The sequence below is a fragment of the Prionailurus bengalensis genome, chromosome A1, assembly GCF_016509475.1.
Source record: "Prionailurus bengalensis isolate Pbe53 chromosome A1, Fcat_Pben_1.1_paternal_pri, whole genome shotgun sequence".
Lineage (NCBI taxonomy): Eukaryota > Metazoa > Chordata > Mammalia > Carnivora > Felidae > Prionailurus > Prionailurus bengalensis.
The window spans coordinates 105,016,328-105,043,349 of record NC_057343.1 but is presented as its reverse complement, the minus strand read 5'-3'; the positions used below and the strand labels follow the sequence as shown (position 1 = coordinate 105,043,349).

The 27,022-nt window shown below is 46.3% G+C and overlaps 1 protein-coding gene across 1 annotated transcript in view; it reads left to right on the top strand.

Moving 5' to 3' along the window:
* The window catches only part of MARCHF3 (membrane associated ring-CH-type finger 3), a 149,097-nt gene extending 134,864 nt beyond the window's left edge, over positions 1 to 14,233 (top strand). Inside the window, exons 4-5 of the mRNA XM_043586695.1 lie at positions 6,864 to 7,073; positions 13,294 to 14,233. Of these exons, the coding sequence (XP_043442630.1) occupies positions 6,864 to 7,073; positions 13,294 to 13,452 (369 nt within the window). The 3' untranslated portion in view covers positions 13,453 to 14,233. The remainder of the gene's footprint in view (positions 1 to 6,863; positions 7,074 to 13,293) is intronic.
* The last annotated feature ends 12,789 nt before the right edge of the window (positions 14,234 to 27,022 follow it).

Genomic DNA, 27,022 nt, shown 5'->3' with positions numbered 1-27,022 from the left:
GTGAAGTTAAGTACTAAATCAAGAGTTCTGTTTCGGACGGATTGAGTTGAAGTCGCCTGTTAGTCATCTAAGTGGAGATGTTGAGCAGGCTGTTGAATATGCGCATCTGGAGCTTTGGACAGAGGCCAAGGCTGGAGAAGGACATTTTAGGATCATGAGCAAATCCTCTGTGAAGTTTTCATTTGAGGCGCATTGCTGTGAGCAGTGTCAGCATCCACTGATGGACGTCCCAAACAAGCATCTCCTCAGCTCCCCGGCATCGGAATTTCTTTCTGTGAGACTTCAGCTGTCCTGGAAATTGACTGACAGACTGGAGTTCAGGGATTGAGAACACCGGTAGGAGTATGTTTCCTTGTTTTTGTTCTCTTTTGTGCCTCCATTAACTGAAATGCATGGTTTTCATGTTTCACGGTCATTTCTAAATCATGGGAAGGACCCATCACCTACCGTCTAATCACAGCACTGCCCCTTCCACTTCGCCGCTCCCCAGGCAAGCAAGACAGCTTAGTGTAAAATGAGTTGGGCTTCAAAAATAAGACCCATCCCGAGGAAGGTAAGCCCTTGGTTAATAACTCTGCCAAGTGTCATATTAACAAGAGACACTCAAGCGGATAAACCCACGTGAGACAACATTGTGAGACCATGCCTTCTTTTTCTTTTTCCTCTCCATAAATTTGTGGTGGTCCTATCAGTTGTTATCCCTTCTATCAGTTTCTCCCATTCTCGTGATGGTTTCTCATTAAGGAGATTCATGGGGAAGGCTGTAATCGATCAGAGCTATTAGCCACCAGAGTGTAATCTGGTTCTAGTACAAACTGACCTGCAGGCTGTCCTATCTACCTTGAGGATTTAAGCCGATTAACTCGGAGGCTGGGAGGCAGAATCTAATGTCCTATAGCACTGCACCCCCTTTGCCCCTACTCCCCAGGAAGGGATTTAACAATTATATCCGAACCCACAGTTACTCCACCTTGAAAGGAATCACTGGTGCCCGGCTCACCTTGGATGTACACTTACGGCCAGTGAGTGATGCTGTGTCACCGGTGGAATGATACTTTCATTCCCTCTGCTGTCTATGGCCCTACAGTGCTGGTTACCATGGGGCGGGGCGGGGGGGTTCTGTTTTGTTTAGATGGTTGGTTGAGTGGTTGGTTTTTGTCCGTATTTCCAAGAGCAGATCAATCTCCAGGTTCAGGAACGAGTTAGCGATTGGAATGAGATCGCCACAGAAAAATAGGCAGCTCAGTGCCAGGGCTTTTAATGGCGCAGTCTCCCTGCTTTACGTTTCTGATGGAAGCAGAGAACAGAAGGCCGGAAGGGTGCCCAGGTTGCCGACAGATCCCCTGGCGGCCAAGGAGGTGAGCCGGCCAGGCGAGAGATGCCAAATAAATTAGTATTCTCAAACATCGGCCACAGCTAACCCCCAAGTATAAGCAGAAGACCAATGTTAAACTAAAGCCTCTTGAAGCATGATGACGGAGGGGCGCCTGGGTGGCTCAGTCGGTTAAGCGTCCGACTTCGGCTCGGGTCAAGATCTTGCAGTTCGTGAGTTTCAGCCCCACATTGGGCTCTGTGCTGACAGCTCTGAGCCTGGAGCCTGCTTCGGATTCTGTGTCTCCCTCTCTCTGCTCCGCCCCCGCTCATGCTCACGTTGTCTCTCTCTTTCTTTCTCTCTCTCAGAAATAAACATTAAAAAAAAATAAGAAATAAAAAAAGGATGATGACAGAACAGATTGTTTTGGAGCACAGTCTTTAGAGCTAGAGTGCATGGACCAGAGCCAACAGCAATCTTCTCTGTGCCTCAGTTTCCCTATCAGTAAAACGGTGGTGTAGTGGCACCGCCTTCAAAGATTATCGGAGAGTAAAGCAATTACTTCATGTGGCATATAAGAGAGTGCTCTGCATTTCACAAGGTGTGAGTCAACATAAGCTCCTGTCATTGATTTAGCATTGTAAACGCTGAACGTGCGAGATGCCAGTGTTCTAAAGGGTCCACCTCAGGTCAGGTCGGGTGGCAACACAGACACACAAACAAACCTGCCATTCTGCCGAAGCCTGCTCTTTTATTAAATGTCTGGGAAATGAAGATACTGCTACAGAATAGGTTTAATATTCTGTGTATAATATGTATAACTGATTAGAGAGGCAGGAGACACAGAGGAGCAAAAAACCACAGTGAACAATAATTGAGATCAACCCTTTGTCTGTTACGAATTATGCCAAAGTGAAGCTGTGATTCAACGCCCACAGATCGGACCGCATTGTGATCTGGTAAGAGAATTCACATAGAACGGAATAGTAGCCTGAGAATATTTTATAAAGTTACCACGATACCATCCTGGCCAGCCAGTCCTTCACCTACCTGATGAAACAGTAAAATGGCAGGATTTACCATATCCCACCTCGCTGAAAGCTTGCAAAAAATCTAGTGACTGCGCGTGCACACACACATACACACAAGTGCCATTCGGTGCAGAAAGAAAATGTAAGCATGGAAATCGAGGAACAGCAAAGTGAGGCTGGTTTGAATCCTGCCTCGGCCACCTACTTGCTGTCCACCCTTAGGTCAGTTATTCTTTGTTCCCCAGTGTTGGCATCTATAAAATGGGGATGATGTTAACACATGCTTCAGAGAGTTATTGCAAGGACTCAGGGAGATAGTGCATAATAAACTCGGATTTCTAGCACTGAGCTTGCCCCAAACATCTGTCAGTACTATTTATTTATTTTTCTTTTTATTTTTTTACTGCTATAGTTTGCTAAGCACTAGCTGGACGGCTCCCTCCCTCTTCTCTCCCTGTCTCTCAGTCAGGGTCCCCCTCTCTCTTTCCCAATGTTTCGTACACAACTAATACATACATGTGTAGCTACATGGCGAATCCATGTTCATTTTAGAGAATACATACAAAGTGAAAAAAATTAAAGGCCATTCATGATTCCACCACCAAGAATAGCCACTATCTTGCTGGGGATCATTCTGGTCTTTGTCTGTGTAAATCCACTACATCTTTGTAGGTGTAAATGTCTGTGTGTATGTAACTATCTCATCATATATACAGGATCTTACTACACATTCTGTCCAGTAGAACTCTTCCTGCTCAGCAGTACATCATGTCAGGAAATATAAAATGCGCATTATCATTTGAAATTACTCGATGGTATTCTGTTCTAAGTAAATTCCATAATTTATTTTGTTTTCCTACTTTATTTAGACATCCCCCCTCTTGCTGGAAATTTGAGGTGTAATCAGATTTTCTCGCTTATAATCTCTGCTTGTATAAATATCCTGTTATCGACCAACTTGGATGCTTTGAGGGCATCCAACTTGGTGGCAGAGGGCAGAGGGCAGGGTTTTTCTCAGCAACAGATACTACCAGTGGTCCTGTTCATGGGACTTAACATTTGTGTAAAACATAAATGACACCTGGGATTCTGAAGAAGTCACCGATTTTGATATAACGCTACCTAGGGTGTAACTTCATACCTGGGCACTTGGCTGGCTCAGTTGGTACAGCATTCAGCTCTTGATCTCAGGGTCATGAGTTCGAGCCTCAAGCTGGGCACAGAGCTTACTTTAAAAAAGAAAAGAAGAAAGAAAAACAACTTCATACTTAAATATGACCCAGCAGCAAACAACATAAAGTTGAGCAAACTTATATGACTCATGGTCTGGATTCTGCACATTAACTATAAATATATATTTATATACATACATTTATAAACACACATATATATGTATATATTATATGTATACATACAATACATACACATATATATTATATACATATATATATACATTTATAAACACACATATATATTTACAGCTAATGATGTGCAGAGTCCAGATTTTGGGTGATAATGTATATATAAAAAGGCCTGAAAAATTTTCAAGAATATAGAAAATCACCAGCGCCTGGGTGGTTTTGTCAATTAAGCAGCTGACTCTTGATTTTGGCTCAGGTCATGATCTCACAGTCGTGGAATCGAGCCCCATGCTGGACTCCATGGTGAGCATGGAGCCTGCTTGGGATTCTTTCTCCTTCTCCCTCTACCCCTCCCCTGCCAACACTCGTTCTTATCTCTCTCTCTCTCTCTCTCTCTCTCTCTCTCCAAATAAATAAACATCTAAAAAAAAGAATATAGAAAATCAGAGCACAACTAGAAACTGAGAAACCAGGAACCAGCATTAGTAATAATCATCTTGCCTTTGTAATTTATCTTACACCAGACAGAGATAACTAGTGACTTGTAATTACCTCCTTCCACACCTGAGTCATTTCACTGGGTCATGTTAAGGGCCACATAGATAAGTAAAATTCTAAATTAATCTTCATAAAATGCATTCCGAATTCCCAAGCAGCAGAAATTGAGGAAAGTCTTTGCCAGTGAGGTCGGCTTGTCTGTGAACATCTGTTGCATATTTACTGAGAATTTCCTATGTTCCAACAAGGGAGGCCAGGCTTCCAGATCTGCTTCCAGGGAAAATCTGCAAGGGGAATCAGGTTGCTGCGATTCGAGCAAAATTGTTTAAGGATCTGGATTTCTGCATGTCTTGCAATTTTAATATTTTTCGAGTATTTTACTGATAGGACACCTGAGCAAGAGGGGAGCGATGTGAGTCCTCTCCTCAGTTTGACCTCCGAATCACCTGGAGCGATCATTTAACCTCACTGAGCCTCCATAAAATTAGGATCATCGTACCTGATTTCTCCTTTCCACCTCACAGCGATCGATATTCCCAGTGTTTAGGCAAGAAAATGTTAATTAATAAGAGCTCTTTGAATTTTTCTGAAGCTGCTGAGATGTGTAAGGTAACATGACAACAGGCAGCAGGGTCAGCATCATTCGCACTTGATCACTTAGGGATTTATGTGAAATTTTTTATAATGCAGTATTTACATTCACAGACAAGTTCCCTCCGCATTACTGAGCTGAGGTTGACTTCTTTCAGCATCTCAGCACGATGGTAAGGTGGGTTGTCCCTGGAAACTGGTATGTTGGGCACTGTGGGTCGTTTAATATTGGCCCCAGGCAAACACTCAAGGAAAGGGTACCTTTCGGAAATGCTCTTCCTTGCATTTTACCATCTCTCCCCGCCACCCATCTCCTCTGGTCACTCCCTGAAGCTTTTGCTGGCCCTTCCATTGCTCTGTCCTCACCTTGCTTCCTCTGTCTCTTCCTCCTGCCCTTGACCATGGCCTTCCTTTTACTCTCCACTGTGCACCATCTACTCTCATATCCCCCGTCATGATGCTTTCACTCCCACCAATGTTTCTGTGGGAACTGCAGCCCTGGCCATTTGGAATGTGTGCTCAGCAGCCCACAGTGCTTCCGTTTGGGGGCCAGCCCACGGCACAGCTAAGCCCCCGTTCATTTAGGAAACAAGATGGAAAACAGACTCGGCCTGCGTCTCTTGCCACTCCCACCCCTAACTGTGCTCAACCCCCCCTCCTCTGGACCCTTTGGGCACAGCCACTACTACATGGGGTAGTGAGGCAGGGGTATTTGGAGACATGTTTCAATGCCAATCTGAAGAAAAGCCACCTGACCTCATTACTGTCGTGCACCGACACCCATATGTAAGCATGACTTTTCCCAGAATGGATTATGGAGAACATTTCAGCAGGCATTCAGCAATTCCCCAACTGGGACAGCAACTCTGTTCCCCTCCTGTAGGAATTCTCCTCTCTGGTCTTTCAACAACCACAAAGTTTTGCCCACCCTTTTTTGGGGTTGACTCAGTCAAGAGGGCAACCCAATTAAAACGTCAGGAAGCACCCTAAGGAGGAGGTCCAGGGTCCTAACAAGGAGGGGCATCCCTCAGTTCATGGAGTCACATGAGTCACATGAGTCTCACTCTGTGGGGGATCCCCAAAACCACCATCAGCCTCCATGATTGAGTAGCAGGACTCACAGGAATCAGAAAAGCTCTTTTACTCATGGTTACAATTTATTACAGCAAAAGGACACCAACTAAAATCAGCAGAAGGAAAGGGTGAATGGACGGGGTGAAGTTCAGAAGAAACCAGGTGCGACTTCCCAGGTGTCCCCTCCCAGGAATGTCACACAAATCTGTTTAATTTTTCCAGCAACAATTTGTGACAACACATACCAAGCGTTATCAACCCAAGCCTTGGTGTCCAGGGTGTTTATTGGGGTCGGTCACATAGGCATTCAGCGCCTGCATGACTGACCTCAGCTGCTCATATTCCAGCCCCCACAGCGAACATAGGTGTTCAGCATAAATCACGCTGTTGGCATAAACTATTTCATTATACTCTTACCATATGGCCCAAGGCCTCAGGCAAACAAAGACACTCGTAAAAGGCAAAATATTGCCAGGACTCAGAGCTCATTTCTGAAGAGCCAATCTTGAAAACGGGTCTTTCAGGGGAACATGCACAATTTGAGCCACCCCGGCCTGCTGAGTTAACCCTTTCCTGTAGACATCTCCCAGAGCCAAGATCCTGGAAGGCTTTGGCCACATGACAGCACTTTTTCTATCTCAGCTATTACCTTCCAGAAATAACATCCTCTCTACCTTCCCATGGGGTCGCTATTTAAAATGATAACCATCGTTTCAGAAACAGCAGGCCATCGACAGCAAGGACACTGTTCAAATTATTGTTTTTATCATCATCACTATTGTCACGTTAAATTATCACCATAGTCACTATAATCCGGTGAGGCGGGGCCTGGGAATGAGCCCTTAATGCTGCCTTGTGATCTCAGCATGGGTCAGAAGTGCCCATTCCCAGTTTCCTGAAGAAGAAGACAGCTTGCGGGTAGTGTATCTCCATGCCATCCTGGCATTTAACCGTGACCTTGCTTTTCTCTTCTCTCTCCTCCCTTTTCCCCGGCAGTGGCTCAGAAACCCAGGCCCCCAGCATGAGAAGCGGACTCTGTTTGGAGACATGGTGTGCTTCTTGTTCATAACTCCACTGGCCACCATCTCGGGCTGGCTCTGCCTGCGGGGCGCTGTGGACCACCTGCACTTTAGCAGTCGGCTGGAGGCCGTCGGACTGATTGCACTCACTGTCGCACTCTTCACTATTTACCTCTTTTGGACACTAGTAAGTATGGCCCACCGTCCGGGGACGGGGGGGGGGGGGGGGGGGGGGGCGGTCAGAGCAGCTGGAGCTGGCTGCCCCAAGGCTGGCGCAGACTTCCCTCTTGTCCGTCACATGTCCCATCTGCCCCGTGGGAGACAGACCTGCAGGTGCTGGTGAGAGAGTCTGATGCGATTTATTACCACGTGTGTGCGTGTGTGTATGTGTGTGTACGCGTAGGTGTGCTGCTGGGAAGAGCAGATCAAGTAAAGAAAAAGCCCCAGCTTCTGAGAGCCCATCAGTCAAACACACACACCCCAGACATTTCTCCCCTCCAGCGTTCTAGGACTCCATCCGTTATGAGGCATGGCGTTTCCTTTCTCTGGTTTATGTTCCTCACTTTTGCTGGGATTGTAGTGTATTATGAATGATGCATTCGGCCACCGTTGCTGTCACTGCCTGCGCACATCATGAATCCTCCTGCTGGTTATTTTCTTCTTACTTCCTGACGCAGCCTCAAGTCTTTGTTGGACGTGGGGCTGCACTTTGCCTGATGATTATTCTCTGTGTCGGGATATTGACTCTGCTGCCCATAAAAACACTCATTTATCTAGCTGAGAAGCCGCCACCAAAGAAAACCAGTTCCCAATAAGTGTGCCTGCTGTACATGAGGAAGAATTCTTAAACATCTCTGTTCTTTCCGTTCACTGAACTCATGAAGTGAGTTGATGGCTTGGGCACCAGTTGGCACGCCATTGATCTCACGCTTTATGTTTCCCTCTGGGACCCGCAGAGAAGAGCATCACTAGCCTCTACAACAGTCTCAGAAACCAGGCCCCCTGCTTCCTGGCATTACTCTCCTGTGCCCGCTCATTTCTAATCTGAACACGTTCCATTGTTATTTAATATGTATTTCCTGTCCAGAGTGTACCACTCTCATATCCCGTAGCACAGTGTGTCAGCATGTGGAAGCTTCTAGTGCTTGCTCACACTTGCTCCTTTGCTCTGCCTTCCAAACCCGGCCCCACCAGCTCCCACTCCCACTACGAAAGAGGAAAAGAAGGGTGGAGGAGGAAGAAAGGAAAGGAAAGGAAAGGAAAGGAAAGGAAAAGTTTTCCTAGGGGAATGCGGATGTGACCCATCTTAGATGAAAGAGGGGATTGGGTGGGAAAGGTAACTAGCAAGGGCTCTTTCAGGAGAATGAGAACATATTCTATTCCAGAAATGTTTCCAAGAGGCAGTGCTGCATGGTAAGAGCACATATGCGTTTAGAATCCAAAGGCCCTGTGGTTGGACCCAAGATTTACATCCTAATAGCTGTGTAACTCTGAACAGAGTACTTAACCTCTCTGACCAGCCTTATGCAAAAAGGTGGAGGAGCAGGCGACAGCCCCTGGGTCCCGCTGCTGTGACAATTAGGCGCGGAAACTTCCGGAACATTTATCAGAGCACCCAGAACAGGCACGGGGCTTTCTTCCTCTGCATGCCCAGCCATCTACAAGATGCAAAGCGTTTGGAGGGAAAGAAAGGCTTTCTCCCCTTTGGTGCGGAAACCACGACGCCCCACGACAGTAGTTCCTGAATCTAGACTAACTCCCTCCCTGATAAATGCTGCACCCAGCAGCCCTGGCAGGAGCCGTAAGTCAGGAGCTGACAGCACGTGGAAAGTGCCCTCCGGCAGAAACCCATTGTAAACAAGCTGTCAGGCTTCGGGAGAATATGCTGTGAAAATGTCTTAGGTAAACAAACACGGTGTCAGTCCCAGCCCGGCTGCTCAGAGGAGCCTTCCTGAAAGGGCCTCGCGGGCGCAGCGAAGGGGGACACATAGCCTCCCCACCATCTCAGACTCAGCCGGCCTGCCTCTGCAGTCTGTGCGCAGATCTGGCGCAACTCAGGGGAGCTGGGCCTTCTGGAAGCTGCTGTGCGGAAACCTGTACCAGGGACCCCGGAGTCCAGGGCGCGAGCCATCTCCGCCAAGATCCCGGGGAGAGGTGCCCCAGAAACATCACTGCCCACATCACAAACCACTTGAGCTCCATACATAGTCAAAAGCCGGATGAGAGCTGAGTCCACGCTCAACGTTAGGAAGACATCCAGGGTGGCACTTATAATTAGCTCCCGTTGAGAGGTGGGGAGCGGGGGGGGGGGGGGTGCTGTGACCCGGGGGAAGCCCCTCAGCTCACCGCGTCCCTGATGGAACCAGCACTCAGCACAGAAACCAGTTAAGGCACAGAATGGAATGAATGAGTGATCTGTCTCCTCTGGCTTGCTCTCAGCCCGATGGGGTAGTCATTTGAATTCTCCTTATAACACGGGGAAACCTTCCGTAGGACATTGTCCAACAAGGGTCACTGCCGGCTGGCTGAGCCGCAGCCCAAATAGCCCACGGTAGCCTGAGGGGGTTGAATGTGACCCGTGCCCACTCCTGCTCCGCATCCCATTTGCTCACACAGCCCACCTCTGCGGTACAGCCAGAGTTCAGGGAGCGGCAGTCCGTTTCTGGGAAGGTGACTTACAAGGCCCTGGCCCCATCAGCAAGCCTCAATCATGCCAAAACCTCTGGAGAGAAAGGGCAGAATAAAAAATCCGTAACGAGATTTCCCAAACCCTGCCGTGACGTTACAGTAGACCTTAGGTAACAGCCTGTCCCCTCCCTGACAGGGAGAGGTGGATGCTGATGTATTCTAGCCCTCCTTGCCCAGTCTGTGACCACAGCTCTTCGCAGGATCTGGTCCACAACAGGTTAATAAATACCCTTTGGACAAAGAAATGAATACACCTTAAGAAACCCACCCCAAAAAGAACAGTATTTTTAGAATAGTGGCCCTGTGCTCTTGCTTCCTCCTTTCCCCTTAAAACCTCAGACATTTGGGCCGCCTGGGTGGCTCAGTTGGTTAAGCATCCGACTTACGATGTAGGCTCAGGTTATGATCTCGCAGTTCATGGGATGGAGCCCCCAGTCAGGCTCCATGCTGACAGGGCAGAGCCTGCTTGGGATTTTCTCTCTCTCAAAATTAAAAATTAAAAACTCACACATTTAAGAAATATCTAAACGAAGTTCCTAATGTTACAGTTGCCACAGCTTCTTTTTGGTTTGTGTTGTTTATTTTTCCGTCACTGCCTGTTTTTTTTCTCTAAATCAAACCTCCCTTCTTCCTATTCTGCCCCACTGCAGGGAGGGGGCGTCTTGGAGCTCTTGGTCCAGGCTCAGCATGAACCCAGGGCAAGCGCAAACCCAAGGCCCCGTCTGCATCATGCCCCAATCTATTTTACTGTCCTCCGATAAGAAGCATTATATGATGCTTTCTTCTTATTGATTGAATTTGCCTGCAGACTGTGATGGTTAACGGCAATGAAGATAGATTAATGCATAATAAGATCTCATTTGTTTGTCTCAACAAGCGGGCTGATTTTTGTACCTCCTGGCCAAGGCACCAGGAGAACTGCTAAGCTGTTGACTCCTGGGTCGCCTGAAGCAGTGCTTCTCAGGCTGGAACGTATCTGTGAATCTCCTAGGGATCTTGTTAAAATGCATGCTCTGATTCCTTAGGTCTGGGTGGAACCCAAAATTCTGATGTTTTAACAAGCTCCCAGGTGATGCAACCTGCTGCTGACCTCCCGCCACACTGAGAGCAAGGGAAACAGCCCTGTTTTTCTCTTTTTCCCCCAGTTCCCCTGTGTCTAAGAAGGAGCGTCACAAAACTGTCTTCCTTTCCATATTTAACACATCAAAAATAACAGGCCGAGAACACTAGCGCACGTGAGGCACTGTGCTAAGTGCTTTCTGTGCACTCTGAGATACCACCATTCACATTTTGCAGCTGAGGAAACTCAAACTTGGGGATGGTAAGCAACACTCCCAAATGTGGAGCCGCTAGGCAGAGGATGGGATTCAAGCCTGGGGTGCCTGGCCCGAGAGCCCAGGGTCTGCTCCCAGCATCAGAAAAGGAGCTATCTGCAGACGCCCACAGCTATTTCTCTGCTTACTGAGGTCCAGCATGCACGGCTCTTTAACATACAGAAGGGTCTCTTTTGTTTTTTAAGTTTATTTATTTTTGAGAGAGACAGGGACAGCATAAGCAGGGGAGGAACAGAGAGAGAGAGAGAGAGAGAGAGAGAGAGAGAGAGAGAATCCCAAGCAGGCTCCCTGCCATCAGCACAGAGCCCGACATGGGGCTTGAACTCACGAACCCATGGGTCGAAACCAAGATTCGGATGTTTAACCGACTGAGCCACCCAGGCACCTCGGGTCTCTTTTTTGTTTATTTATTTTGAGAGAGAGAGAGAGAGAGCGAGGGTGAGTGTGCATGCGAGAATGAGCGGGGGAGGGGCAGAGAGGGAGAGAGATCCCACTGCCCCCCTACCTGCTCCCACCCCGACGTCAGACTCACAAACCATGAGATCATGACCCGAGCCAAAATCACTAGTAGGACACACAGCAGACTGAGCCACCCAGGCACCCCCAGAAGAAGGGTCTCTTGATTGGAAACCCAGCTTTACTATAGTATTTCCAGATTCCCGACTTCCAGGACTGCCAAAGTTCTTTGTTAAGTACTTGTCTGCATTCTCCTCTTTCCCTGCTCTTACCCCGAGCAGCGGGCTTTCCAGCCTACCTCTCTCACATTCATGAGTAGCACCAAGCAGCAGCAGGACAGAATAGATACATGAGAATCAAGCTTAAGGAAAAAAAAAAAAAAACCCTGATCCACTTTGGCATGTTCAGGGCCTTTTGGAGAAAAGCACATCTGTGTGAGTTGAGCAGCTTATATTTTCATATCCAAATCTCACTGGCACTCAGCCTGTGGCATCTGCTTTCTAGCCTCAGAAATTTGAGCTAGCAGCCGTGAATTTCATGATCCTGCCAGACGACTGGTAAGCCCTTTCTGATCAAGGGCCTGTGCTCTGCTCTGCTTGAGAAACACTGAGGTCCAACCATAGGTCAGCCCTCTGATTACCATGGATCCTGTGCCGGGATCATCCCAAACCGCCCACCTCAGATTATTAAACAGCCCATACCGGGTCATTTGTCAGCCTAAGCTCACGGGCATCTTCCTTCCCAGCACCTACCTCGTCATCTGGATGCTCCCAAACTGGAACCTACCCCCAGTGTTAAAGACAGTTTATGCATCTTCAAAAGTACAGACTCTGAACTGCCTGGGCAGTCCATCAATGCTGTAAGCTAGCCTTCTCCAAAACAAACCACAGATGTGTCTCATTCCAGTGTATTTACATGGGAAGCAAGTACTTTTCGGCGGAGTTATGCCACAATTGGCCATCAGTTGACTGCTTATAATGTTGTGTATTCTATAAGGGAGGCTTGAATCTGAAGCAGTGTTGCAATCAGAAAGCATAGGATATTTATTCACTCAGCAAACTCTACTGAGCAACTTCCTAAGTGCCAGGCGCGTGCTAGGTGCTAGGCTTACACAGGCGAACACAACTCAAACCATGCTCTCAAGATGCTTCTGGAGCAGGGAGACAGAGAAACAAATACACTAAGGTACAGAGCACTCGATGCAATGTTGAGGTAGGCACAAGGCATTGCAGATGCCCACGGAAGTTGAACCTACCCCAGGCTCTGGCTCAAGAAGAATTTATCAAGGGACCTGGTGCCCATGCCAAAGCATCCCCACTGGAAGCCATAGAACACCGTAGCTACAGGCAGTTGGAGTTCACCCATCAGGGCCAGCTAGTACAGTTGTACAGGTTGTGCATGGCACAATTCGAAGGGTACATTTGCTAGTCTGAATATTGAACTGTGCAGAGTCCAACCTGCAGGAGGATACATGAGCATCCCTCTCATTTAACCTGAAGACCAGAAAGACACATTGCCATATCCCACACCTCGGGGAGGGCTAGCACTATACCCACTCTGCCCAACTGCTTGTGGCCAACTTGCTTCACAACTGACGCTTTGGGGCCCAAACACTACTACCCCAAACCTAAATCCAGACTCCAAAGGAACCTCATTTCCTCTTCATATCCTAATTTTATCCAGTATTATGGGGAATGGAGGAAGCCACCCTGGGAGCCCTGCGTGTGCCCACACATGGGTTTTCTCTGGTTGGTCCCAACCTCCCAACCCTCAGCTGCTTGCAAGAGCCGTTTTGCCCATGTGGCCCGCCCCGCTGTACCACCGCCAGCTGTTCAGAGCTGTTGTAAATGACGTTCTCTGTTCCTTGGCTTGATTCTCGGCTTCTGCTTACCTGAAACCTTCCCTTATTTTTTCCTCTCCTGACCCCAGGTGTCATTTCGATACCACTGTCGATTGTACAACGAATGGCGTCGGACCAATCAGAGAGTGATTCTCCTCATTCCAAAGTCTGTCAGCGTACCTTCTAACCAGCAGTCCCTGCTGGGCCCCCATTCTGTCAAGAGGAACTCTAAGGAGACCATTGTTTGAGGCTTGTGTGGTTGGTCGGTTGGCTCGTTGTTTGGGGTTTTGGAAGTCTCCGCACGGGGGCCATGCACTGAGCCACTCCCGAACCCCTCCTTAAGCCATGGGTCTCAGAACACCCTGAGCCTTGTGAGCACATCGCCCCAGCAACGGACTCGGCCGGAAGAGAGCAGATGCTGTTTGACTTCAAATCATGGATGCTGCAATCACGTGATACTTGCTCAGCTGCCAAACATGCTTATTTAGCAGATACTATGTGGGATTTTCTGAACACCTCTTTAACATATGAGGAAGGTTGTCCTGCTAAAGATGCAATTCAATGCTTCCTTTTTTATTACTATTTCAAAATATATATATATATAAGTATATATATTAAAGTCAGATGATAATTACAGTCGAAAAAGCCAACGTTACAACTGGTTTCTTGGTTTGGATGAGTTTGGTTTGGGTTAGTTTATGCGTTTCCCAGTTTCTACTGGAGATTCTTTGGGGGTAATTTGATAACTTGAGTGGTCTTTTTCATTGCCTTCTCTCTCACTCAAGGGGACAGCGTAATGGCTACAGAACAAGGCCTATTTGGAGGATGTTTTGTACTAAACTTCATTTATTCCGTTTTTAAAGGGGAAAAAAGGTGTGGCAACTCTCCCTACAGTGAACTGTTTATTTAAATTTCATTAAGGAGGGAAAGACAATTACAGTGAGAAGCAGGCTCCTTTCGAATTGTTTGATACTGCCAGCTGATAAAAGCTATTTTCTAATAATAAATATCCAGTGTGTGAAAGACAAACCCCGCTGATTGCAACATTCTTTTTTTTAATTATAAAACCTGTGAAGTTTCCCCAAAGTAGGTTTTAAAAAGAAAAGAAAAAAAAAAAAAGACAAGCAAAAAGGTTGGTGTTCTTACTCCCATCTCGTTTAGTGCATGTCTTAATTCTGCCTTCACAAGGAACTGGTGGATCATTAGACATTTCTAGGAACCCTGGACCTGTTTTGCATATCAATTAGCATTCCCATTGCTCTATTGAATTTCTAGCTTGACAGGTAGATGTGGCAAAAAACCTGTCCTAGCAGCCTATGGCCCCTTTGTCTGATTTTTTTTAAAAACGCATCCCACACAGTGCCTTCCCCCAACCATGAGCCAATTCAGTCACAGGCTGAAACAGACCTTTGCTAAGGACTTCCTGTCCCTGTTTTATCCACCACTGTGTAAAGGCTCTAAACTGCACCCTGCATTTGTAGCCACTGAAACCACGGGGCACATATGTCGTCTGAGGAAAGCCCTTGCTGGCGCTGGCTCCCCCATCCGCCTGCCTGCCGCCTACCCACATGCCCAGGAGGAGAAGGCGGAGCCCAGCGTTGGGGAATGCTTAAAATATGGATTTCTAGAACATGACCCACATTCTGAATATCGCTCCAACTTCTGCCTTATGCTCCCCAAGTGGGAGAGCGGAAAAGTGCAAAGGAACAGGCGGCCAGGAGGGGAACGATTTTTGTGTGCAGATCGATCAAGCGGATGCAGGTGTCACCTTTGTCTGCCGAGCACCCCCCCTCCCGTTCACAGACTGCTCCCCGAGCCGCCTGGGGAGGGAAACAGCTGTACCGCTCTCCGCTGCAAAACTCAGATGTGTTTTATGGCTGATGACAATAGATTTCCTCCCCACCACGCTCCCCTTCGACACTCCGTTCCAGTAATCTACGCCTCAGCCCTTCTGTTTGTTCGGCCCTGCTCACCCCTCCAGGCTGTCATTAGCTGCACCGCCATCAACCGTTTCTTAATTGACCTTTTTAAAATGCTGGACACCACTGGCTGCATGCAGCTGTCACACATTAAATTTCCAGAGCCAAGAGTCCAACTTGGTAGCTTGTGAACTACAGCCCTGTAATAGATTGGATAAATAACATCCACCCAGCCCTGGTCCCTGAGCTGTCAGGTTAACCAGCGACACCTCTCAGTTGAATGGCACAAGCAGTCATGAGAGGACCAGCCCCTTTCTCCTCCCGGCTCCTTCCGTGAATTAAGGAAGTGAGAGACTCCTGGGATCATTTCCTGTTGAGGTTGGCTGCAGGGAGTCCCTGCCATCTTGGTTCATGAGATGAGATACATTGACTCAAAATATCAAAGGCAGACAGGTGCCCAGCAGTTCGCTGAGGCCCCTGCACTGGGAAGGTTGGCACATTGGTACTGGGTCTGTGCTACACATCTTTCCCCCATACTTGCATCCCCACCCGGGTAAATAAAGCCGAGTCCAAATGCAAGGAGTAGATTGCTTGCAGGGTGGTGGGCAGGACACTCCTGGGAGCCCAGAGTAGCATCAGTGGCTCGCTTCCTGGGCCAGCAGCTTGGGTCCTCCTCAGGAGAGAGACCCTGAGCTCTAGCAGCCCAGCACCCATCTGAGATCCTCAAAGTTCTTGATCCACTCTTGGCCCTTTATGACATCATTCAAGGTTAGAGAGCCTAAGGAACTGCAGCACGTGCACAAGGCACCAGCCAAGAGGCTGGGGACAGGTGTGGACCTGTCTGTCACCAAGGCTCTGTGTCTGTCACCAAGCCAAGTTACACCTGCCTGGAAGAAGGGGTGCAGAGGTGCTGCACTGGTCACTGCCAGCCTTGACCTCTTGCTTTGATTCTTTCTTTTTGAAAAGTCAAGAATGAAGCAGGGGGAAGAATGAGGAGGGGCAAGTAAAGGATCCTGGGGATTCACAGCTTCCCTTCCTTCAACTTCTTCAACAGCCCTCTCTTCTCCCTCTTTGCTGTACCCTGTCCTAACCATATGTCTTAAGGATATAGGGTAGAGACAAATGTGTGTCACAGTGAAGCCAGAGGGGAAAGGGGCAGCTGAGACAAATCCAGTGCATTCTTGCCTGCCCCAGGTGTGTGTGTGTGTGTGTGTGTGTGTGTGTACATGCTTCTGCATGTTCACATCTGGGGAATACAGAGCACACGGAAGGTTCACACAAATTCTACAGCTCAGACTACTGAGCAGAAGCTCAGACGAGCTAGAAAATCCAATGGAGGGAAAAAATAAATGACATGACTTAGAAGTTACTTGTATTTGTCTTCCGTGGCCTGGTCTCCCTTTCCAGTGCCACAGTGCCATGGACTATCACTTACAGCTGGACTGAAGCGACAGTTACTTCATCTTTAGTGAAAGTGACTCATCTGAGGGCGTAGAGGAGCCACGGAGAAAAGGAAAGAGAAAAAGCAGCCTGCTGACCTGCACTTGGGCCACTGGCCAGCTGGAGGCTCCACTTTCATCCCAGGCAAACACTTCGTCTTCAGTCTCTCTCACCAGGGAGAATCCCAAGGCAGAAAGACTCTGAGGACAAAAGATACCTGGGAAAGGAAATTGACACATTCTTCCTTTCCTCCTTAATTTATAATGTTCCCAGAAGCTACCCGAAGTCAGCCACACAGCTCTAAGACCTAAAGCTGGATGAGAGATGCAGGTGGTGATTCCGAAGCCATGAATGGGACAGGAGGTGGACTTGTGGGTAAGTACAGAGTTCAGGATTATTTCTGGACCAGATGTCGGGACATGGATGCACCTGGCTGGACGCCATCCCTCCTGGCCAAGCACGTAGAGGGTCTATGGTCTGGCAGGCTGCCGCGAGAGACCTGGGACTGTGGAGGCTGGAGTCACAAGAAATGTGTACTCCAAGGCCATGCTTGGGCAAATGCATGCTCTCTGCAAAATGGGTCAGTTCTGCAAAAATGCACGGGCCGGTATATTCTACCGGCATCTAGTGCCTGGGATTTGGAGTTCTCAGTGTCGAGGGATTGGCTCTTTTCCCTTGTTGATTAGTTGTTGTGGGGTGATTCCAACTCTCTGCTTCCCAGGTCAATAGAGTGGGAGAGAACCAGCCATGAGTCAGGCAACCTAGCATTGAGCCTGGCTCTACTGTGTCCCTGCTACTGACTGAACAAGTGACCCCACCTACCTGCGCCTCAGTTTTTTGCCTCTGTAAAATGGGGGCAATACCTACCTCAGACAATCCTTGTGAGGTTGGTAGGGCTTAGCTCCCAATAGTTGATGAATGAATGGCAATACCCCTTCTGCCCCCTTCAGTCCACTCACTGTGGCTGATGTGTGGGTTATTCTGCCCTAGCTTGGGTTTTGCCAAACGACTTTAATAAATGATTTGAAGGACCATAAACAAATAGTTTAAAAATCCTTTTCAAAAAGAAGAGGGATTGCTTTTAAATGATCAAGAGATATTTACTGAGCACACTGTGCCTGGAATAAAAACTAAGAGACCCTTCTGGAGGCTGAAATTACTTACTGACTTGATTGAGATCTTTGAATCATGTGTAGATTTCAGTTACCCTTGCATTTCCTGACACTGGAGACTATGGCTAATTGAGAATTCATCACAGATGAAAAAAAAAAATTTTTTTTTTGCTAGTTCTGGATCTAGTGCTACAGAGGAAAACAAATATAGTCTATCAGTTGTCTGTGTTCCCAGAAATGAGGAACTCATGAGTCACTGAGCTCATACATCTAGTGCCTTCGCAGAGACTCTGAATTCTGTGCACAAAGACAACACCAGATCAGCTTCGGAGCCCTGCTTCTTTTGAGAAACTCCTTTTCAGACACACTTTTCACCTACACCATCCACAGTTACCGTATTAAGGAAATGAATACATGAACCCTATCCAACGTTTTATTTTATCATATTTGTGAAGGCCAGATGCAAAGACCTGAGTTAATCATACATTTAGTCCCTGACAAGTTCTGTCACCATCAGCCTAGACGGGTCCTTCTTCTGTTTTATTCTACAAGTATGTACCTAGAGCCAAACTCTTTGTGCCTAACAAACCACACCAAAATTCAGCGCTCTAAGACCACTATTTCATTGCATTTCACCATTCCATGGGTTGGCTAGGGCTCAGCCAGGCGGTCTGTGGGCGGCGCCCCTTCTGGTTGCACTTGGATGTCTCAGTCAGATGGTCCAGGTGCTCCTTCCATGTGTGGCCTTGCCTCTTCACCTGGCATCTCACCTTCAAAGGCCCCTCTCTTTCCATGGCAGCTCAGGGCTCTAAGAGGGAAGAAGCTTCTGTCCTGCATAAGGCCTGGGCTTGGAAGTCCCGGAGCTGTCCCCTCCCTTGAATTCTACCGGTCAAAGCAGTGACAAGCCCTGCCTGCTGACAGGAGGGACAGAATCATTTGGGGCTGTCTTTGCATCTTTGCACATCTGCTACCAGACCCTTAGAACAGAGGCAGAAGCTTAACCTGGGAATTTAGTTACTTGCCCAAGGTAACAGAGCTAGTAAGAGGCAGAGCTGGGATTCAGACCCAGACTCTGGAGTCCATGCTGCCAACCACTATGCCTTGATGCCTCTCAGCTTCTATTTTATGGTGGTTTCCCTTTCATTCCTGGTCTCCACTCTCATCTCTTCCCTTCCTTAGGCATCCAGTCAACAGAATATGCATAGAACTTTGTAAAACATACTGTGTTTTACTAGATGTCTTAATTTACAAAAAAGGTGATTATGCTATAAATCTCATTCTTTACCCAACCCACTCCCCACTTAATACTATGTTCTTAAGATCTGTGTTGCTTCATGTGTGCCTAGGTCACTGTTTCTAATGGTGGCTTGGGATTCCATTTCATGTTTCTATTCCCTTCGGGCTACCACCAACTCCCTGACCCAGCCAACAGGGCCCTGAAACAGACACCCGGGTAGTCATCTCCTTCCAGTCCTGTTGGAAGATTCCTCTGGACTGGTATGCATGCATGGGAATGCCAGGTTCTAGGACACTGACATGGTTAATTTCACTATGTTTGAATTGTTCTCCAGAAGGAATACACCACTTAAGACACTACCCTGTAGCAGCTGAGTTTTGCAATTTCTCTGGTAGCTAGTCTTTACTTTGGGGCCAATCTGACCATACAAACCTGTGTCTCATTGCTTGTATATGTGCAAATGCACACTTTTACTTTTTCCTACCGGGTTGGTGATCTTCCCCTTTATATTTTCCCTAGTCAGTTCAATGTGCTTCCATTTGTCATTTGTTCAACTCTCTCTTAACTTCGCCTGTGTTATATATACTTTGTTAAACAGAAATCCTTAACTTGGACATAGCCAGATCTGGTTGTCATCAGGCACTCTGTACTAGGAATGGTCTTACTGAAATTTAAATGTCTTTTTTTTTAAATTTTATATATAGAGAAATCATGAGCTGGGGACAGGGGCAGAGGAAGAGAGAGAGAATCTCAAGCAGGCTCCACACTCAGCACAGAGCCTGATGGAGGGCTCAATTCCATGACCCTGGGATCATGACCTGAGCCTAAATCAAGAGTCAGAAGCTCAACCGACCGAGTCACCCAGGTGCCTCAACAAGTCCTTTTTCATTATAAAATCACAAAGACAGTTTCCCAGATTTTCTGCCTTTATGGTTTCATGTATCACCCTTAGGCTTCTGATCTATCTGGAGTTTACCTCTGTGCAGGATATGAGACAGGGATCCAGCTTTATCTCCCTAAGTTCCCCTCGCCTTCCACAAAACAATCTCCCCTTTTGTCATTCACTTGTGGTGTCACCTGTGTCATATACCCAGTTCCATGTAGACATGGGTCTGTTTCTGCAGTCTCAATCTGTGACTTTTGTCTACTGCTGTGGCCCTGCATTACCTCGCTGTTTTTCTCCCTATGGCTTCATCCTGAGCCTCGGCATCTAGTGGAATGAGCAACCCTATCCCCTGCCAATTTCGCTCTACTTTTTTTTTTTTTCAGAACTGACTCGGTTATTTATAGACAAGCTTTTAATTCTTGTGCATAAATTTTAGAACAGTTTTGTTAACTCGTTTAAAAGGTCCTGATGGAATTTTGATTGGAATTGTAGTGAACTTATACATTAATTTCATGAAAATTGCCCTCTTTGCAATTTTTAGCAATCCCATATGATGAAAATAGCATAACACCACTTATTTAAGTGTTCTCGGTGTCCTGAAACAGAGTTGTAATCATTGTCAGTAAAATTCTTGTGTCCTTTGCTAGTTTCATTCTTAAACACCTTTAGTCATATTGCTACTGTAAATGGTACCTTTTCTTTTTTTTTAATTTTGTAATGTTTTTATTTATTTTTGAGAGAGAGAGACAGAGTGCGAGCAGCAGAGGGGCAGATAGAGAGGGAGACACAGCATCTGAAGCAGGTTCCAGGCTCTGAGCTGTCAGCACAGAGCCTGACGCAGGGCTTGATCTCACGAACCGTGAGACCATGACCTGAGCCAAAGTTGGACACTTAACTGACGGAGCCACCCAGGCACAGTATCTTATTTCTATTTTGTATCTTATTTTCCTATTTTCTATTCTCTTTTCTTGTTGGCTAGTATTATCCTGTACTAGCATCTTGGCTGAACCTGCTGTTAGTTCTTGAAGGTTGCTGATTCCCTTCTAAGCCTGCTCTTCCCTGGCTGGGTGCAGTGGCCAGGTCCTCTCGGACCCCTCCATGGCAGTCATGATAGCAGGCACACTGGCTGGATTCCAAGTCTTAATGAGGGGTCAGAGTTTCTCCACCAAAGATACTTGCTATATGTTTTTCTTCTATCATTTTGTTGAGTTTCTGTTTCCTTTCTATTTCTAGTATTTTGTGAATTTTTACATCATTATTTTAAATACCACACTGAACTAGTAATAATAACTACGCCTGACTAGTAATAATAACTACTTTAGTAGAAAGTCAGTAATCTAAGGTAGAAAAGGATTACTACCTTAATCCAAGTAGTAAGACTTGCTACTGTTAAGCCATCCTTTTGATCTTGGATCAATCTTACTTAAGATTTTGTACATCCCTGGGGCACCTGGGTGGCTCTATCCATTAAGCATCTGACTCTTGGTTTTGGCTCAGGTCATGATATCGTGGCTCATGAGTTCAAGGCCGGCATTGGGTTCTGTACTGGCAGTGTGGAGTCTGCTTGAGATTCTCTCTCCCCTCTCTCTCTATCCCTTCCCCTCTCTCTCTCTTTCTCTCTCTCTCTCTCAAAAATAAATAAATGAACACTAAAAAAAGATTTTGTGTATCCCTCTCTCTATATATTGAAAATCAAGAGTTCACACTAATGGCACCAATTCAAATCCAGTGCCATAAAGTTCAATCATGTTTATATTTGCCATATTTATAGCTTCTTCAGCTACCAGGAGAAAGCTGGCTTTCATTGCCCTTAATTTATTTACCTATATAATTAGTGTCTCTGTAGGTAACCACTTTCTCACCTCCACAGACATCCCCTCCCCTGTGGAGACATCCCCTTCACCTTTCTCTAGCTCTGACATCCCATACCAGGTTACCCCTCTCGGGGGAAACTCACTTCATCCCAGTCAGATTCTGGTGCAGCCAGTGGCTGGTCCTCACCTTCACTCATTTGCTTCCAATTTCCTTCTTCATTCAGTGTTTTATTTCCATCTTCTTTTTTATTCTTTTGTCTAGCCAATCTGAATTAATGGTGCATTTCATTCATCTTGAAAAAAATAAGCTTAGAATTTTCTTGCTATTCTCTTTCTCTCATCCTCTTTGCCTTCTGCTTTATTGATTTTAGCCTTACCTTTATTATGGCCTTCCTTTTTGTTTTGTGTGTGTGTGTGTGTGTGTGTGTGTGTGTGTGTGTGTAATTCCCTCTCGTTTCCATCTTTTTGTTGTCTTTGTTCTTAGATAGATTATTTAAAGTTATAAATTTTCCTCTAGGTATTACTTTATCTCCTACAATTTTTGGAAATTTTCAATGTTTCAATTTTAGTTCTAGGTATTTTTTTTATTTCTCTTATGTTCCTTGTCTTTATCCCCAGAGTCATTTAGTGGGGAGATTTTTCTCTTTCAGCAAATAAGCATGGGGTGGGTAGTGTTCTTTTGTTTTGTATTTCAGTTATTTTTACACTATGGTCTAAGAACGATGATTTCAGTAATGTTGATTCTTGGTAATTGTGGCATTTATTTGTGGCTTGATACATGGTTGATTTTTTGCAAATGTATATACATATATGTACATATAAATAAACAAGCTACAGTGTATTAATTATTTACATCTTCCAACTTTGCTTTTTTTCATGCTTGATCTGTCAGTTTCTGAGGGGGACATATAAACTTTCATTACAACTGTTGATTTATTTACTTCTTTTAATCCTGTTGGTAGCTGCTTTATGTATTTGTGGCAATATTTACAGGTTTATCTTTGCCATTACATCTTTTTAATGGATTTTTCCTTACCAAATTATAATATTCCTATATTGTGTTTGTCCATCTTGATGTTTTAAAATTCTCTTTTGTCTGAATTTGTATTAAACATTTCTTCGTTCTTTTATGCCTCCTGTAGATAGCATGCTGCTAATTTTTTTTTATCTGAAAATCTCTTACCTTTGAATTGGTGAGTTTCTCTATTTAAATTTACATTAAACAGATATATTGGGTCAGAATTCTACCATCTTATTTCATCTCTCATTATTTTTTCCTGTGTTCCCATACTTTCCTGAGCATCAACAACCTTGGCTACTGACATGTGCCCACAACGAGGGCAGCTAAATCCCGGTGGGCCAGCGGAAGAGGAGGGAGATGCTCCGTGCTGCCATTTGGACTCAACGACTGTCCACATGCCACACCTCAGCAAGTGACTGCATCCCTCAGGGAACATCCCCATACCTCTTTCCTGATCACCATTTCCTGATGCCTGGATTTTCACCATTTTTCCCTGCCCTGGATTGCAACCAACTTGCCTTTCGAGAACAGAAGTGGGAAACTCCATTCAGCTGGCAAAACAGCCTATACGGAAGTTATCAGCACCTACCCCAGCATGGATGCAATACAGCCCTAATGTACCCCAATGACCTGGTGGCACCACACTGGCACTGCTCTTTTCTTTCTGGGATATGATAAAGCAGGCCTTGATCCATCCTAAAGTGCTATATAGGACAGAGAAAGGGACACAGCATCCCCCCCATAGTTGTCTCCCAGCTATGTCAATGAGCCCTTCCACATCCACACCTGTTGTAGCCCAAGTGTTTCTAGGTTTTTATATCCTTTTCTCAGATTCACCACCCATCCTCTTACTTCTTCAGCACTTCCAGGGTGGAGTGGGGGGAGGAGGGGAAAGAAGCCAACGATCAGGGTAAGACTGCCCTACTTTCTACCATCAGCACTTCTGGAGGTGCTGTGGAGACAGGGCCTGGAAGGAGCCCCCCAGCCTTGGCTCTGGTGCCTCAACTCCAGTCAACTACTTGATGTCTGCTCTGTATAGTGGGGATCTGGGCTAGATTTCACTGGAAAGAAGAACAACAATGTTGAAATTAGGTCCTTTCTTGTTCTAAAACTCTGGGCAACCTCATCTGGCTCCCTGGCTCCTGGGGACCCTGAGTTTGCAAAGGGCAGGAAAGGATGGGGCCACGTGGGCCTGTCCTGTATGAAGATGACTAACCATGCGCTACCCACTCCTCCTCCTTGTTCACAAGAGGAGGCAGCTGTGACTTTCAACCCAGCTGCAAATAAGAAACACTTAGCAGACATAAGAAGTGTGTTTTATTCTCAGACAAGGTTTAAAGGCTGCTGACGTTAGGATTTTTTTTTTAAGTCAATCTTGAGATTTGTGGGAGAAAATGTCTGGGAGATGCTGTGAGGGCACCTCTGCAGGGCACTCCTCACAGCCCAGGTGGTGCCATGGAGGCATGAGGATGCCCCGGTGATGGGCAAGGGGCACTACTTTTACAGTGTAACAACTAGAACTATGTTTTCTTGCCCTTTAAACAGAATGGAACAGTCTACAAGTTCAGACTGGCTTTTGGGAAATTTGCAATTAACTTTGCTATCATATGAAAATCCATTTGGAGTTCAAAAATGTCACTGGGTTTTCTCCATCACTTACCTTCCTTTCACTCCCCTTGCCTAACAAATGCAGGGCCGGCTCTATTTGATGCCTCTGGTTCAGTAGCTGAGGGTGCCAGGCAGCTTGGTGAGGTTCACAGGACATCACTCAGAGCTCACCCTCTTCAGGGCCTCTCAGCAGCTAAGGGCTCCTGGTGAGCTTGGCCCCAGACCATGGAGACAGATTAAGCAGAGTCCATGGTAAGCGGTCTCAGACTCTGTCATAAGGATCAACCTATTCTCCATCTATTCTGCAGTCCATCTGAAGGCACGGGACTCTTTGTAGGCAACATCTTATGACAAAATTAGTGGCCCTGAGTTAGGGGTCTGTGCATGAGGAGACACTCCCCCACCCCCAAGGCATGCACCATTCTGGAAGCGGGGGGGGGGGGTCCTACCAGAGTAACCTCAGGAATCCTGCAGAACCCTCTCCAAGTCCTCAGCCTGAGACTCCACTTTCAGAAGCCTGTGCCAGCTACTAGGGGCAAAGGGAAGATTTCCACACTGGTGATAAGTCTCCTTGATGCCAGATAGGAAGGATGAGGAATGAGACTCAGGCAAGATCAGCCAGGATCAAGGAACTCTCAAGCACACACTATTTGAGAGGAAACAGATGGGATGTATTCTGTTTCATGCACCTGGTAAAAATACTGTGGCAGGTGATCACATCCACGTGCAAGACATGAATCCCTCCATGTACACCTGCATCTCTTACAGATTTGTCAACACTTACACAAGGTCTTCAAAAACTGGGCAGCCCTGCTCATGGTTGCTACATACCATTGTCCTACTAAAAGGAAGAAGATCTCCTTGGAGAAAGGTCTGACTCTAAGTCAGGAAAGAAAATGTGTTAGAGGAATCTGAAACACCTTGTCATACCAGAAAGCAAAGAAAACTACAGTGGTTGTATCCAGCGGACACAGGATACAACTTAAACAAGCTCCCACCAACCTAAGATGGAACTATATGGGCATCAAAAAGGAATGACTTGGGGCACCTGGGTGCCTCAGTGGGTTAAGTATCCAACTCTTGGTTTCAGTTCAGGTCATGATCTCACGGTTCATGGGATCGAGCCCCATGCTGAGAGGGCAGAGCCTGCTTGGAATTCTCTCTCTCCCTCTCTCTCTACCCCTTCCCTGCTTGTACTCTCTCTCAAAATAAATAAACATTTTGTTTTAAAAGGAACAACTCATGAATTGTTACACATATTCTCTGGTAAAATTCATGAGTTTACAATGATACTTAAAATAAAAAAGCTCCCAAGTCACCTCTAGAGCACGCTAAAGAACCAAATCATTGTGCTGATAAGTGCTTTTTAAAAACTACTTTGTGTATTCTGTACCTTGGGGTATAATTGATGAATTACAGTTCTTTAGAGAAGACTTTCACCAAACAAATGTAGAAATAATGACAGAATCTAAATGAAATAATCAATCTGTCTAATGATCATTAACAGATGCTGAAACCACTGGCCGATAGGGAACTTTATAATGAAAAGGATCAGAGCCTCCACAAAACCCACAAATCAATCTTAATATCACAGAAAAGCAAAAGGCTGACATGACATACCTTCTGACATGATGCAATGGAAAGTACAGAAACACCCCCGAGATATTCTTGTGAAACAACAGAACTTGAAAATGATCAAGCACTGTTATCTAACTGCTGGTTTACAGGAACGAGAGGGGCAAAAACATTGTCAGATTGCACCAGTCACAGGGTTTCTCAACAGCAGCACTACTGACACTGTGAGCTGGATGTTTCATTTGGAAGACTTACAACATCTATCAAAAAACATAACATGTGAACTGGGTTTGGATCCTGATTCAGAAAACCAAAGGCAAAGAAAACATCATGAGACAGGGAAGTTTGAACACTACATATTTGATCATATTAAGAAATAATTTGGGGCGTCTAGATGGCTCAGTCGGTTGAGTCTGGCTTCAACTCAGGCCATGATCTCACAGTTTGTGAGTTCAAGCCCTGCACTGGTCTCTGTGCTGACAGCTCAGAGCCTGGAGCCTGCTTCACGTTCTGTGTCTCCTGCTCTCTCTCTCTGCCCCTCCCCGGCTCATACTCTGTCTGTCTCTAAAATAAATAAACATTAAAAAATATTTTAAGAAATAAAAAGAAATAATTTGTGGGGAGGGGGCCAAGATGGTGGAGGAGCATGGAAGTGATTTTTGCCTCTCTCTTCCCTGAAATGCAGCCAGAACAACACTAAACCATCTTGCACACCTAGAAAACTGATTTGAGGATTAACACAACAATCTGCGCAACTTGAACCACAGAATTTGGCAGTCATGTGGTGTGGAGAGTTGAACTGGGGGAGAGAAGCTGCAGAGGGCAGGGAGCTGTTTTTGCTTGTGGAGAGAGGATGGAGAAAAGCCCCCCACCCCATGAAAAGAGAAAAGGCAAGAGTGGAAACAGCTGCATGGGAAAGAAGATAAAAGGGAGAAAGGAGAAAGCAAAGGATTTAAATTCCATTAAGACTCTAAAAACAGGGGGAGCAAAGAATCTGAAACTCCACAGCTCAATATCTGGCAGTGCTCTGGTGGGAAGGGTGAATCCCCAGGAACAGAGAGCGAGGTCTGAGGGGTCTTATGGCCACATGGGGAGTGGCAGTTCCCCTGCTGGGAGGACATATGATAGAGGCTGTGAGACCTCCTACAGGCAAGGGACCCGGCAGATCTTGGAAATCAGCCACATTTTCTGGTGTCAGAAGAGGGT